The sequence below is a fragment of the Cupressus sempervirens genome, chromosome 7, assembly GCF_028749045.1.
Source record: "Cupressus sempervirens isolate cs-2001-9-10 chromosome 7, ASM2874904v1, whole genome shotgun sequence".
NCBI lineage: Eukaryota > Viridiplantae > Streptophyta > Pinopsida > Cupressales > Cupressaceae > Cupressus > Cupressus sempervirens.
The window spans coordinates 452,838,784-452,854,818 of record NC_143124.1 but is presented as its reverse complement, the minus strand read 5'-3'; the positions used below and the strand labels follow the sequence as shown (position 1 = coordinate 452,854,818).

At 36.5% G+C, this 16,035-nt stretch overlaps 1 protein-coding gene across 3 annotated transcripts in view; it reads left to right on the top strand.

Annotated features, from left to right (window-relative positions):
• LOC149547515 (alcohol dehydrogenase-like 6) overlaps positions 1-11,591 on the top strand; it is a 116,353-nt gene extending 104,762 nt beyond the window's left edge. For all 3 annotated transcript variants that reach the window (XM_089791678.1, XM_089791679.1, XM_089791680.1), the window contains one exon: positions 11,142-11,591. In XM_089791678.1, coding sequence (XP_089647804.1) covers positions 11,142-11,252 — 111 coding nt within the window. In that variant the 3' untranslated portion in view covers positions 11,253-11,591. The remainder of the gene's footprint in view (positions 1-11,141) is intronic.
• The last annotated feature ends 4,444 nt before the right edge of the window (positions 11,592-16,035 follow it).

The window sequence follows — 16,035 nt, the reverse complement described above, 5'->3', positions numbered from 1 at the left end:
GTGGCTCTGCATCATTTTTGGTATCAGAGCTCAGCAAAAGGTTTGGAAAAAAGTAGTTGTGTATATGTTTGTGTGATTGTGAAAGATTGAGAGAAATAGTCTGAGAAGAAGTCCAGGAGACTAGATAAGAAGAAAATAACCTAGCTGAGGAATAATGGAAGAAGAAGAAGTAAAAAGACAAAGCTATAGCCAAAGACATTCTATATTCCGAACGAAGTGCAAGTGCAAGAATAAGGTATGCAAAGTTATAGTTGACAGTGGTTCCTTTGAAAATATAATCTCAGTAGAAATGGTTGAGAAATTGAATCTTCCAAGAGTACCTCATGATTTACCTTACAGGGCATATGGGTTAGGAGATGAACAGTGGATTGATGTGTTTGAAAAGTCATATGTTTCTTTTAATATTGGACCATATTTTGATACCATTGAATGTGATATTATGCCTTTAAAAGATTGTCACTTGATTTTGGGAAGAGCATGGCAATATGACAGGTCAACCATATATGATTGTAGAGAAAACACATATACCGTCAACAAGAATGGGAAGAAGATGCTTTTATTTCCATTGAAGGATGATACAACATGGAAGGAATCAAGAAGTTTAGGTCTTATTGATAGGATAGCATTTCCAATGCATGATGAAGTGAAAGAGGAAGTGAAAGAAGTTTTGGTAGAGGCAAATGAAACTACAGAGAAGGCAGCCATAAAGAGTGCAGATGTATGTGAAGTTGGTATAGAAATCTCAACAATGATAGATGTAAGTTGTCCTTTGGAAGGGAAAGAACATGAAGAGCAGAAAGAAGATAAATTGCAGCAAGAAGCAGTGCAGCAAGTAAATGTTGATGAGAAGAATAAAGAGGAAAGTCCTATGGGATTTGAGTGTGATAAAGTTATGGTTGGAACAATAATGTGTCCTTTGAAAATAGAGAAGAGTACAATGTTGGAAGGTACTCCTACGGAAAAGATTTTGGAGGCAACTGATGAAGCCTTAAATATGCATAATGAAGAAAAATGTCAAGAGGAATGGCATGAAGATGAAGCTAAGGAATGTGTAACAGCAAGTTCTAAAGAAGAATCTGATTTATGGGAAAAATTTGCAGCCATTGTGGGAGAATGGAAAAGGCATGGCAGTGGTATGGAAACTCAGCTTGAAGAAGAAAGGAAAGAGTGCAATACTGTTATTGTTCTTGAGCAAAGTTGTAATAAGAAAGAGATATTTGAAAGTGAGATTACTACAGAAGATCAAGATGATGATAAATGTTTAATAAAGGAAGAAGAGATAAATACGATTCTTAAGATTCAAGATGTGAAACTGGTTGATAGTCAAGAAGCAGATAAGTTTATGGTTACTATTGATGAAGATAGATATGATGCACATTACATGGTGTATAAGGAAGCTCATATTCAAAAAGAGAACTCAAATAATCTTAATGTTGATGATATGTTTTCTTCTAATAATGTTTATGCAGGGATGCAGATTTCATGTATAGTGAATCATGTTGAAGAATTTTCTGTGACATTTACAGCATTAAAGAATCAAAGCTACAAGGTGGAGAAGTTGGATATTATCTTTGTTTTTCTTGTAGATATACTCATCCTAGTTCAAAGAAATTGGAAAGTTCGAAAGAAGAATGAGATTCATTTTTACAACACATCATCTCAAGAGGACTTGAGATTCATTCTACAGGGGAGTATGCTGTAATGGCAGAGAAGAGAAACGCTACAAAAGGCAACATTGTTGAAAATGTAATAGGGAATTTAATGTTATGTTTTAAATGCTTTTAGTTTTTGAAGTTTGTAATAACGTCCTACATGTGGTGGCATACCTAGAGTAGCAGTTCGATAAGCTCTCCAGATATAGCCACCTAGGAGCAGGTGTGTGGATCTTAAATTAGAATAGTGTTTTTTAGTTTGTAGGTGGAGTGTTTAATGATTTTTAGAATCCAATAATAGGTAGTAGGAAGTTTTTGGAATATTCCTGACTTAGAAAATGACTGTCTAATATTGGTAGAAAAAACGTTTCAGATTCTTATCCTTTTTTTGGATAAAAGACGTTCTTCTTTTCTAAAATAAGAAGAAAATGTTTCACATCTTTTAATAGGAAAAAGAAGATCAGTTTTAAAAGAGAGCCAGTCTTCTATGTAAGACAGAAGAGTCGAATTTGGAGAGATATGGAATGTTTTTTTCATTTTGTCTTTGTGCAAGTTTTCGATGGTCTAAGTTTTGAACGAGTTTTTCTTATCTTCTCACTGGAAACAAGTTGATAGTTTGCAGAAGATTAAAAAGTTTTGTTTTGAATCTGATTTTAGTGTGTGATCCTGAAGGTTGTAGATGCCCTTTGAAGCAACTTAGTTGAGTGACTAATTCCTCCTGAGTTTTCCAAGGTGTGGCTCTGCAAGAATCGAATTTCGAGAGATATGAAATGTTTTTTTCATTTTGTCTTTGTGCAAGTTTTCGATGGTCTGAGTTTTGAATGGATTTTTCTTATCTTCTCACTGGAAACAAGTTGATAGTTTGCAGAAGATTAAAAAGTTTTAGTTTTGGGTCGAAGGTTGTAGATGCCCCTTGAAGCAACTCAGTTGAGTGACTGATTCCTCCTGAGTTTTCCAAGGTGTGGCTCTGCATCAGATTACACCTCAATTAATCATATCTTTTCATGATCACTGTTTGTCATAGTTGCTTTCTCTATATTAAGTTGTTCCTCCCTTTAGAAATGCTGTCCATTCTCTAAATGTGCATTTTAATCATCGAATAGATATAGATGAGGAATGATGCTCACACTGCTGAGAAAAGTCTTTGTACTTAATGCTGCCAATGATCTTAATAACATCAGGGATGTGTAATTTAAATGTTTACTGTTATCTCTATTAGTTGGTATTGAGTTTGCACCATCCATACTTGACAATGTTGATTATTGACTTAAGCAGGATATGAGACGATCAACTTACTATAGGAGCTTGGTTGTTGTCTCAAATACCTTTGCATTGGTTCATTTAAAATAGTTGATTATGTCATTTATCTATAATTCTTTATATCTCCATACCAACTCTAGTATTTGCTTATGGATTAGTAGCTCTCAATTATGCTTCATATCCATTACTCTCTTGCTTGAAATGATAATTGATCTTTAACTAGACTATCTGACTAGGTATACTATAAGTGACTAGATAGGTAGGAAGTCCCCTCCAACCCTCCTTGCTCCCCTCGAGAAGTCCTAGTCATAATAGGAAAGAACTCCCTAAGTTCAATGGAATGGATTCGAGGATATTGTACAACACTGTAAGACATGTGAAACCAAATGGTTGGTAAGTGGTCAGATGGACAAGGATTATTGGCCGAGGTCATTCCCTACCACATTATGGGGAATAGTCATCGAGTGGTTTATACGCTTGGATGAGAAACACATAGAATCCAGGGAAAAATTAAATAAGGCATTCTGTTTGTTTTTCAAATCAGCTTAAAGACAAACAAAAACAAAAAATAATGTACAATAATATACAGATAATTATCCTGGGGCAATTAGTGTTCACATAGGTTAGGAATATTAGGTTGTATAAAACAATATAGTGTTATAATATTAGTTTGTTAACAAACAATTTAATATTATTAACAGTCACAAGGTTTGTTTATAAGGCTATTTCATTAGAGGTTGTTAAAACAACTCAACATGTTTGAGAATGTTGTTTCCTAAAAAGTAGGATTGAAGAATCCTATAAATATGTATTGAATGAAAATCATAATAATGAAGCATGTTATTCTGTGTTGTATTATTTGAAGCTTCATTAGTCTCTGCTCAAATTTTTGATATGGTATCAGAGCTGTACCGACTCTATGCCTATTATATGGTGATGTAGAGATATTATAGGCATTGAGGTGAATTGAAGCTCCTCATTTCAATAAAGTCTGAAGCCACAATTGGTAGCTGATATACCAGAGGAGTTGGAGTTGCCTCCGGCTCAGGCACATCAATAGGAGTTGAAAATGCTTATTATCTCCATGCCTATCATTCTCAGCATTCAACCATTGTTTGTGAGGCTCCAATCCTAGTGGTGTGCAGTTTCAAACCTTATTTTTGCATTAATTCTTTTAAGATATTATCATATTGTCAGTGAGATTATGTTATGGGGCTTCTTTAGTGAAGATTTGTGTAGTATTAAAGAGGAAGACATGTGATATTAGTGAAGCTCGATCGTTGTTAGCAGAGATTTACGATCTGAAGCAGCGATTTCTCATTGTTTGGATTGGTTTTTTATAGCATTTTTTGATATGAGGATTGCTGGTTTTGTGTGAAATTAGGGGCTTAATACGCCTTTTGTTGATGGAGAATAATTGAATCTATTTTCTTTAGAGAATTGCCTAATAATCTAAGTGTTCAATATAATCTTCAGAATTTGATTGTATTTTGTATGCAAGAGTCTTGAATATGGTTATTGAACTAAAGCCCAACATGGGTCTTTAGGGGTCAAGATAGGCAAGATAGAAGGTGCCTGCTTATTTATATTCTTTCCTAGTTTGACAAGGAGGAGGAAAACAATAAGACACCGATTCAGATGCTTGGCATCTCTTTCGAGGTACCCCCATCTTCATGTGATACAACCCAATTTCTCTCAAATTGCTCGAGTACCAACCCCAATACATGGGACGATTACATCCTACACAGGGCTGTTAGATCAAAGTTTATTTATGAGATCTAGAGCCCTTGCATAACCAATGCTACTGTCATGATCACATACAAGGCAACAATAAGAGTGGAGCATTTGGGTCTTGAAGAATCAAAATGATCATAAATTTGTGTATTGGTTTTCTAAATTGTATAGATTGATTTAGTTATTTAAGTTAGAAGTTTGGTCTTATGTAGGTATGTCTTAAAAATTCAAACACAGGTGGTTTTATTTTCTTTGAAATAGGAACCATATTTCAAGTTATTAATGGTTATGTTAAAAGTATTGATAATAATAAAAATGTAAAAAATAATCATTGTAATCGGATGTATTCTTGCTTGTGACATCCAGTTTGATGGGGGGCATTTTGAAATTGAGCCTCAATGTCAAATCTACTATTTAGCCAACATATTGGAGGATGGAGGCAAGGGAGGTTGGAGGACAATCAATGTCTTTTTGTTGGTCACCAACGATGGGTTCACTTATCAGCTTTGGTAGAATGTTCTATTATTTTCAATATGTATTGGAACAAGTGGAAATTTCACAATTTTGGGAAGGAATAGTAACCAATGTTCGATTCCCATATCGTGCCAAAAAGACTAAAGCCAAGATCGGTTTCTAGGTTGCAGTAGTAACCATCTCATATCATTTGTGATCAAAGTGGCACTGATTTATAATGGTGGCTACATACACAACAATGAGAACTTGGTTCTCTTCTTTTTATATTGAGGTTGGATGTGTATGCTTCCAATCACAATTATTGACTGTTTGTGAATGAATGTGTTTGTCCCTATTCACAATCTATGGTGTAGGTGGATGAATGTGTTAGTCCCCATTCACAAGATGGTGAAGTGATCAAAAGTATTTGTCCCCAGTCATAATTGTTGTGAGGAAAAGTGTGTCCTTGTTTATTGGATAGATGTGTTTGTCCTTATCCAAATTTGATGTACAACCTTGGAGAGACGTGTCAGTCCCCATTCATGGTTCCATGAGTAAAATCATGGAGACACGTGTTAGTTCCCATCCTTAGTTCCATGAGTAGATGTGTATCCTTACTCTTATTTTATAGTGTTTGGTGAGCTATTGTGTGTGGTCATCAAGTATTGTGATGTACAATCTCCCCATGTTCACACTTAGAGGGGTGTTGGGAATTAATGTTCACATAGGTTGGGAATATTATGTTGAATAAAATAATTTGGTGTTATAATTTATTTAATAACAACTTAATATTATTAATAGTTGCAAGGTTTGTTCAAAAGGTTATTTAAATAGATATCGTGTGTGAGTTGTTAAATGAATTCAATTTATTTTTGGGAATGTTGTTTTCTAAAAAATAGGATTGAAGAATCCTATAAACATGTGTTGAATGGAAATCATAATAATGAAGCATGCTATTATGCTTTGTATTATTTGAAGCTTCTTTAGTCTCTACTCAAATTTCTCATAAATCATTATAGAGATTGCTAACACTTAAAAATTATAAATAAAATGCTTTTGACAATAAATAGACAGAACAACAATCTCTTCCTTGAATTCCTACATAAATCTCCAAATGTAAATCATGATGGATGACCAATCGTTGTTTTAGAACAAGAATTCCAATATAGTTGATGTTAAACATGGACAACAAATACTGTTCGAGACTCATACTTGTTACACAAAACAATTGAAATTTCATGTTCTAAATTGTCATGGCACATAGAGAACTGCCATTTTTTGAGAAAATTGACTCTTCAGTCACTTGAACCAACTAACTTTTCAATGCTACTATTGAATGGGAATCTAAAATAATAACCCTATCAAAAGATTGAAGTGAAAGAGCATAATAATTGTAGAAGAGTAAATGGAAGACAAACAATTGACTAGCATAATTGTTGCCAAATAATACCATTCATGATATGATTAAGAAAGAATCGAGAACTTGTGCACAATGACAATCTTAGATACAAAAGGTAGTTCTTGCAACTGCAAATCCCTATCACTCCCTCTTAGCAAAGGATATATCTTCTGTGGACTTCTTCATCGGTTACCTGCAAAGGTTTTTTTCCTAGCGGATGGATTATTTTGGCGGCCAGACTTTGGTTTTAATACCACGTTTTTGCCTTTTTTCAATCGTGGCATCCATTTGTGTGGCGATTTAAGCTTGTGGAAGGAAGTTTTGATCTTTCAAATCTAGTGTGTTCGATGGAATAAATTTGGATCATGGTGTGACATTGGTGGGTTATTGGTCACCTTCCCACGTTGAAGATGTGCCTCGCGGCTAGCTTTCTCTCTCTTGCGGATGGTTTTTTACGAGTTTTGGAGGTGTTTGTGAGTTCGACGGGTTGCAGCACTTTCACCCTGAAGGACAAATTCAACGCGAAGGAGTTAATATCAGTTTCATTGTTGAAAGGTACTCAGCAGGATAGGAAAGAGGCATTGCAGCAGGCAAGCAAAGGAAGGAGCTTTAAAAAAAAAAAAACGACGACAGATTCAAATTGTTCAAAATGAGTAGCAAATGATGTCAAAGGGAAGGGGAAGCATCAGTGGTTGCCAGGAAGAGTATCAGATCAGAAGAACATGACAAAAATAGTGTGTTCCATGCAGTTTTGTGTGGGTTTCAGAGTGCTAATTTGGTCTTAGCGGGGAGGGACGCTGCCCCTCGACCCCACCCTATATTGTGACAGGCAGTGCACCTGGGGCGCTGCCCCAAGACCCCGCGAGGGCACTGCCCCTCGACCCTGTCGGGGGTGTTGCCCTCTGGACCCCCAGTTGTTGTGGATATCAGTCGTGAAGTGTGACCTATTGATGAGACTTGGAGCTGCTGCAGGCATGGAGTGTCTGTGTACTAGAGGCACCTGGAGTAGGTGTTGGACGTGAGGCTGTCTTGGTGGATGCATAGAGAGCTCGGGAGGAGTTGATCATCCAGTTGGAGGCAGTACAACGACACTTGGCTCAGGGTACCAGGAGTTGGAAATAGAGAAAGCAGCACGGGTGGCTATCAAAGTCAGCTTGATTAAGGAGACAGTATTGTATTAGCAAAGGCTACAGAGGCAACATGGGTTGGAGACCAGTTTGGTGCAGGCATGGAACGAATGAGAAAGTGATAGGACTGATCTATCTTGTTGTAATTAGTGACTTAATGTCTTTTGGTTGTTAATTTGTCTCAGCTATTTTGTTAGTCGTCAGGAGACAACTTTTCTTTTTGGGGGGATGATGTAGTCGGTAGATTTTGTATTTGGTAGCCGACTGGGTTATGCCGTCGCAGATTGTGTAATTGGTAGCCGACGGGTAGATTAGTATTGTTATATAGCCGACAGACTCCTTCGGGAAGGTTCGGTGGAAAGTATTTATACCCCGTTTGGGATCATTGTAGAGCATCTTAGAAAGCATAATGTAATGTTCTGGCATATGCGAATAATAGAAGGAGTTTGTTGTTCGTATTTCCATTGTCTGTATGCATTGATTTATTTTACCCGTACGGTAAACAATTGTCATGTCCAACCCAAGCACAATCCAATGAGATCCTGCTATAAGAGGCTTGGCGCAAGGAAGAGGGAGACCGCGAACCCTCAAGTTTAGCTCACGGGCACGCCTAACCCTTTCATCTGCTATCTTAGTCTGGACTAGCTTCTCAATGTCAGAGAGAGTAGCAGAAGGAGGCGAGGAAGAAATGGGGTTGCTGCAAATAGATGCCCATGATTTTAGTTGTTTTGTCTTGGTCTATAGAGCATTGTTTTTTATCAATTTCCTCTTGTTTCATCTTCAAATCATGGATAGCCATCATTTGCATTGTGCGCTTGAGTGTATCTTGATTTTTATCGAGGTCAGTGACCAGAGGCAATAGTCAAATTGGTCTTTCAAATCTATTTGTATACTTGTGAGAGTTGTCTACATGTTGTTTCAAATCATTAACTATCTCGCGTAGGGATTGCATGGTATCACGAAGAGTTTGATTCTCAGATTGAGCCTCTTTCAACTGATTACAGATTTTAAGAGAGCGAGGATGCCACAATAGTAATGTCTTTCAGGCCTGCACTGTTATTCTTAACTTTTGTCATGCGGTCAAGTAGTTGCTAGAATGTGATTGGTCCAAACAAAGGCCTTGACATTTTGTCAAACAATTTGTAGGAAATCTTGTAGACACAAAAGCAAAAGCAAGAGTAAACCCTGGTTGGATGATGTTCAGAATGGCTTATCAAAAAGCCAAACAGAGGCACAGAAGCATAGTTCACCAGTTAACATTTTGTCAAATGGTTCACATGCAACCAAACATTGCCTTCTCCCCCAACTCGCGTGTTATGGTAGCCATGTGCAAAAGGCCGACAATCGTAGCTCACAACGAGGAGAGTGGTGGCCTTGCAAACAGAGCACAAACCTGGCCCCATGACACCTAACACTGGTTTTGGCACACACAACTCGGCTCACGACAATTGCTTAGGAAAGAGATGCACTCACGACATGGTATAGCCGAGACACAAAATAGTAGGCTTGATGAGGAGAACAGTTGAAGGTTCATGGCTCAGGGCAGCAGCAGTTGAAGGTTCATGACCAAGAGTGGCGGAGGGCATCATGACCACGAGCAATTGCTAGAGTTCAATCCACAAAATAGAAAAATGCCCAACCAAGGGTTCAATCCACAAAATAGAGCAAGACCACATGGCATCAAGCATACCTCTAGCCAAAGGCAACCAACCCCCCTTGACACTTGGCACTACATGGCCAAAGCCATACAAAAAAGCCTAACAACCGTCACCAATGGAAATGAGCCTTCCATCTTGAGCCCAAACTATCCTTTCCCATCATGATATGCTCAACGTCACAATAGGCAGAGCACTATTCAGATATAAGTTGAAAGGCCCCATCTCACAATAGGGGCACCTTACCTCAAGGAGGGAAACTAAGAGAACCCACCAAGAGAAAAGAGGCATCTAGAGAAAGGAAACATACACATCTATGGCTCCAAGTTGAACCAGCCACATCCCACCACACCAGTGCAAAACAATTCTGTAGCCACAAGGAAAGAAAGATCGACAACCAAGCATCTACATTCTCACCTTAGCCTAGAGCTTCTCACATATAGGAGTAACTTCTTCAATCATAGAAGGCCACTCTGAAATAGGGGAGACTAAGTAGAGGAGCGAAACACCTTTGTTTAGACCTGTAGCTACAACAAAGACACCTCTACACCAAAATACATCTCCAATACCCAAAGGAACATCACAAATACAAGGGTAACATTTAGCAGCCACCGAGACACAACCCCTTCCCATAACACCTATGAAAGCCCCCCTTTAAAACCAATATACTAGCAAGAGAGCACATGCACAACTGGATCATTGTCCTCATCTGATTCCTCCTCTAGATCCCCTTCCAAACTTGTTGTAGAGCTACTTCAAACCCTAGTTGCAGAGCCATCACGCGCTTCCATTTCTAATGTTACAAAATTACCACAAGTTACCATTAATAATATTGATACTGACATAAAATCACCTACAGATTGACCATAAACAATTGTTTACTCCTCTTTAAAGTCATCACAAGAAAGTGGACAATGTGTTAGCTAGTTGAGTCTATATAAAGGGCACTCCTATGGATCTTTGCAGACAATGTCTTGTTATCCATCAACCTAAAAATAAAGGTGTTTGAGAAGCTTGCCACTAAGACCATCAAAATTTCTAATAAAAATGATTTTGGAATAGGAATAACACTTGATAAAGATTTTGAATAAGAATGACTATTGTGAAAGATAACCATCAAGGCTTTTAGGCATGTGAGAAAAAACAAGTGTTGCCAAGGTTAGATAGATTAATCTTAGTTTTATGTGGCATGACTTCCTTGAATATAGGCATTTTCGACATTATTTTGAACATTTTAAGACACACAAGTTTAAAGACATTATCCTTTCCTATAAATAACCTTAGAAAACCCTTAAAATCTTAATAAGATGAACTAGAATCAAGACAAAATTGTTTTAATATTATTATTATTATTATCAATATTTAACATTTTAGAAGAGAGCCCTTCAACTTTTGAGAAATGTATTTGGTTTAGACTAGGAAATGATTCCTTTAATGATTGCTTCCACAAGTTTATATATTGTTTTCTTCATTTGTTGGTCCAATCGACTTCCAATAATTGATTATAATCATATACACAAGGAGCTCTAAGTGCAAATTTGGACAAAAAGCCTTTTCTGAATGATATGGATAATGTGGTTGGATTCAAAAAGTCAATTTAAAAATGGTGTACATATTGTTCCTTCTTCTGTTTTTAATATTTCTCAATGTCAAATTTGATTTCAATGAACTATGCTCCTATAGATGATTTCAACCTTGCAATTCTTTATAGAATATATTAAACTAATTAGTAAATTTTATTTCAAGTTTATTTATTTGATGATCTATTTTGATGAGATGTATTGCATTATCTCAATATTTAGTGTATATAAAGAGATTGTTAATTCATTTGATTCTAAACTTGTCTATATGATAATCACAGGAAATTCAAGTTGATGAATATGTTACACACGAGTTGCCTTTCTCTGAGGTAAATAAAGCTTATGAGTTGATGAGAGAAGGGAACTGCTTGAGATGTGTTATGCACATGTAAAAAATGAACATTTGGGTGATCAAATTTCTTGTGAAGGAAAAAAAATGTACTTCAATATTTGAACATGTAATAGACCTAAATTATAGTCTCTTCTCATGGCATTCCCTTTCTCACATGGAGATAATGTGTTGAAGTCTTACGTTGTCATTTCATTTTTTAATGTAGTCTCTTTGACACTCAAACATAGAAAAATTAAATTTAAATATTTCTTATTCAACTCTCACGAGTTCAAATTGGTTAATATGGAGTGGAAGAAAGTGGGTGAAGAGGTTGAGTCAAAACTATGTAATTTGGTGACAAGATTGAGTTGTTGCAATCTATTAGCATTTAGTCTCCTTACTAGGTGTAGTCATTGCAAGCACAATTTTCGAAATAGTTGTGTACATGTTCACATGCACACTACCTAGTTTTATAGTTCTTGTTGGTAATTAATTGGCACCATTGCATATTATTAAGTGTTTTCTAAATTTTTTTTATGTAGATTGTTTCCTCCCAAAAAATGACATTGGTATTGGTGCAATTTTTGTGAGCATGAGACTTGTATGAAGCTATTTTGAGGTAACCATAGAGATTACTATACATTAATGAATATATTGTTTTGTTGAATCTGTCATGCTAAACATCAAAGAAAATTAAATAATGGATGTCTTTTCCATTTTGAATGAATGAAGCCTAGTGGTGCAACATATATCTATCCTAGCTACTTCAAAATCCTTTAAAGATTGCATCACAAATTTCATCCCCTATAGTGTGTTTATGCAATCATTTTATCTACATAAGATCTAATTGAATTGAGGAACTCTTGGGATCATAGTTTGGATTAGGTGGCTCAATTACCCAATTCCCTTGCTCGTTGTGAATTGTCAAAGCCCACATGTTGCTTCCCTAACAAATGTGTGCGCCCAATTTGGTTGATATTTTTGTAAAGTCATGCAATCAATCAATCCTATACATTATATTGTTAATCTCAAATTTTATTGTAGTTTTTTTGGGATTTGTTATTTTGAATGCTACAATTGCTAATTACATTTTTTGCCATTGTTTGCACTTCTTAGTGTAGTGTTGAAAAAATGTTGTTTTAATTACTATAAAGGGATGTGAAACATCCACTTATTGTTTAAATTACATGCATGTGGTGCAAAATAACTTTATTCTTTTCAAGTTAGGTCTATTTGTAATGAAAATGAATTGTGCAACACAAAAAAAGTTTTTAATAATTAAGTATTCAAGATGTGGTAAAATTCATTACCTTTTTCATCTTCAAGCTTGATGTTTGGAGCAAATGCAATTTATTTTATAAAATAGATAGAATTGAGGAAATGAAGCCTCAATGAGGTTGTCCATGTGAATTGTAATGATAAACATATATGATTTCGAGTTTTTGCTTGCCACATACCTTTCTTACTCATTCTTTGGTTCAAATGTTGATTGGACAAGCTTGTTTGAGTATATTGTCATTTGACAATATTTATTAAGTTTGTCTTATTCTAAATTGCAAGTAATAATCTGACATTCTAGGGGCTAAAATCTAAAAGCAACATCTTTTTTTTTTGCAAAAAGAGGGGTAAAAATTTATTAAGACAGAAAGGAATACAACAAGGAGAGCTCAACAAGGAGCTCGATCCTGAGCAACAAGATCATCAAATTCTTGGACCATCTCAAAAGACAGTTGCCCCCTATCCCTAATATTCCAACCCGGATCATGACTAGAAGCCCATTTGGCTAGACAATCAGTAGGTCTATTCCATTCTCATGGAATATACTTGAACCTAATGAACTGAAAAGAGGAAGAGAAGAAAAGAATCTGCTTAACAATAGTGGCCAGCTGCCAACTAACATCCTCAAGCTCTTGCGAAGAAAGCATGTTCACCACCACTTGGGAATCAGACTCACAAATAATCTTACTCCATCCCCACAAGCAACACTGTTCCACAACATATAAAATAGCCTGAGCTTCCATGAGATTGTTAGTATAATCACCCTTATGAATTGAGAAGAAAAATTTAACATTCCCAGAACTACAACGAGCCACTCCGCCAATACCAGCCGGACAAGGATTCCCACGAGAAGAACCATCAGTGTTAATTTTCAGAACTCCACAGGGAGGAGGAGTCCAGTGACCATCCCGGTTAACCCGACCCTTCCTCTGATGGTGAAGCTGCCTGCACATAGAAGGAAACCTATGAGCCACAACCCCATCCTGCAGATGAAAATTGAGGCGATTACAGATAGCAAGATCAACCGGATCCATACCCCCATCAAGCTCACACTTCACAAGAATAGTTTCCTGGAGAGAATGTGATATTTTCCACCAAAGATGCAAAACACCAAGCCGAACATCTTGGAATATGCAACGATTCCTCTCCAACCAGATATGCCAAAGCATGAAAGATGGGCCAGCAATCCAAGCAGCATGGAGAGAAGAAGACTTGGAGGGAGCACTACCCAAGCGAGCCCAGAACTCAGGCAAAGAGGAAGCATGCTGACAAGAGCAACCCCAAGCACTCCACCAAAGGTGCCATATCTGAGTAGAATAGGAGCAATGGAAGAACAGATGGGAGATAGACTCCTCTCCATTACCACACAAAACACAATAAGAGGGGCCCTGAAATCCACGTTTACAAAGATTATCCCAGGTAAGACAACAGTTGTGAGCCACTAGCCACATGAAAAAATTGCACTTGGACCAAGAAACCTTATTCCAGACTTGCTTCCACCAAGGGACCTCAGCATCCCCAAATAATTGTCTAGTTATCTCCTGATACCCAGCAGAGACATGATATTTACCAGACAAGGTACCGCCCCAAGCCAATACATTTGGACCAAGCAAAGAGGAACACTCTCTAGAGGCCAGAATTTGAGAAAGCTCTTGACGATCCATGTCTGTACCTCCAGGAGGCCAATCAGAGGAATGCTTCCATCTATAACCAACAATAGGTCCCAATTGATAAGGAGTCTTGTAATGAGCCACTTTATCCCACATAAGGCAATTGGTCTAAAAAACTCCAATTGATTAGCACCCTCTCTCTTAGGAATAAGAGTCAAGAATGTAGAGTTCAAAGCTCGAAGCATCTGCTTGCTAGCATAGGATTCTTTAACCACCTCCAACAAATCATGATTAATGATTAATGATTATTTTTTTATGTTGTAGAGAAAGGCTCTAGAGCTAGGATCGTTGATTACTACTTCTATGTCAGATAATATTTTCCCATTCTATTCATATAGTGAAACGAGACTGTATACAACCATAAAAAGATAATCCCTCAACCTGCTGAAAATGACTGTATCGCAATCATTCCATTTCTTTCTTATAATTTCCCTTGCTTCAACCACAAACCTTGAAAACCTATTCTCTAACACAATTACTCTATCTAGATGTTGGTTGATAGATTTGTCACCAGCTTTATATTGTCATCCCCACATAAGTGACAAATTTTACCATGATCAAATTTATATTCAAATAGTCATTCCATGATTGATTCTTTGCTTAATTTGAAATGTGGCAGTTAACTTTACATAATTATAAAAAAGATTATTTCCTTGCTTTTAACTAGAAAGCAACACAAGGATGGCTTTCCACTAGAAAGCTTATAAGGTAACAAATCATCCAACATAACTAAATTAAAGAAAAATATAGAGTATAGAGCATCACCCTTGAAATCATATTATTGCACTTTAATAGAAATGTAATGTAGTAATGTAGGAACCCATGAAAGGAACTTTGACGCCAAGCATACAATGTCATCGTTCCACAATGAATGCAATTACACATCATAATTCAAAGATCATAGATGAAAAAAAAGTTCACCAAAACATTTCCATTAAATTTTTCACTTTTCAGCACATCAACAATATAATAATGTTTGGTTTTATGTTCTTAAGTGTAAAACAAAGTAAGCCCAAAAGATCCTAAAATATTGGAATGTCCCAGTATTTCAAACAAAATAAGTAGTTTCTTTAATAACCATTTCAAAACCAAGTCTTTGAAATTGACATAAAAGAACGAAACTTAAAATTCAATAAAATATAGTCTATTTCTTTATCTCCCGGTCTGCTAGCCTCCGCCACCTTGGCCTCTTTGTTATCCCTTGCTGCTTCAAATTCCTTGATTTTCTTATAGTAATCCTTAGATCTAGCAACATAGGTTGTGTTGTCACTACTCCATGGCACGGTTATGATTTGCAACCCGGTTCTCCACTTAGTTAGATCCTTCTTAACCTCATTTGAATCTTGGTTAGTATTTGTGAGATCAACTTTGAGTGATTTCATGACCATTTGCAAATTAATTCATCTTAAAATAGTATCTGAATTATAATCTTGATGGTTACCTCTTTCATCGTGAAATACTCTTCAAATTTCTTTTTGATTTTTACAATTTCCTTGACATTCTCATCAAAGCCATTTGTCAAATCCTCTTCCAAGCTGTTAAAGTTATGACAAAGGTCTACCAGATTCCTAAAGTAATGTTCAAGGATTTTATTGATATAGCTCATGTAATAATCATAAATGGATAATTTCCATGCCACAATGTCTAGCTCTCTCAGATCCTTAGCTATTTTCTCAGCTACTAAAACAATGAGATTCAGTGCCATCATACCTACAATCTCTTAAAAATATGAAGGTACTACTCTATTCCTTCCTCACTTTATGTAGCTCCTCAACAAGTTTCTCCCTTTCGATGGTGATGTCAACAAAAAGATGTTAGTGTTTGGTGGCGTAATCTAGGCATGCATTGAACAGTTTCTCCACCCATTTTCTTATAGCTTGAGAACTCCCCATACTT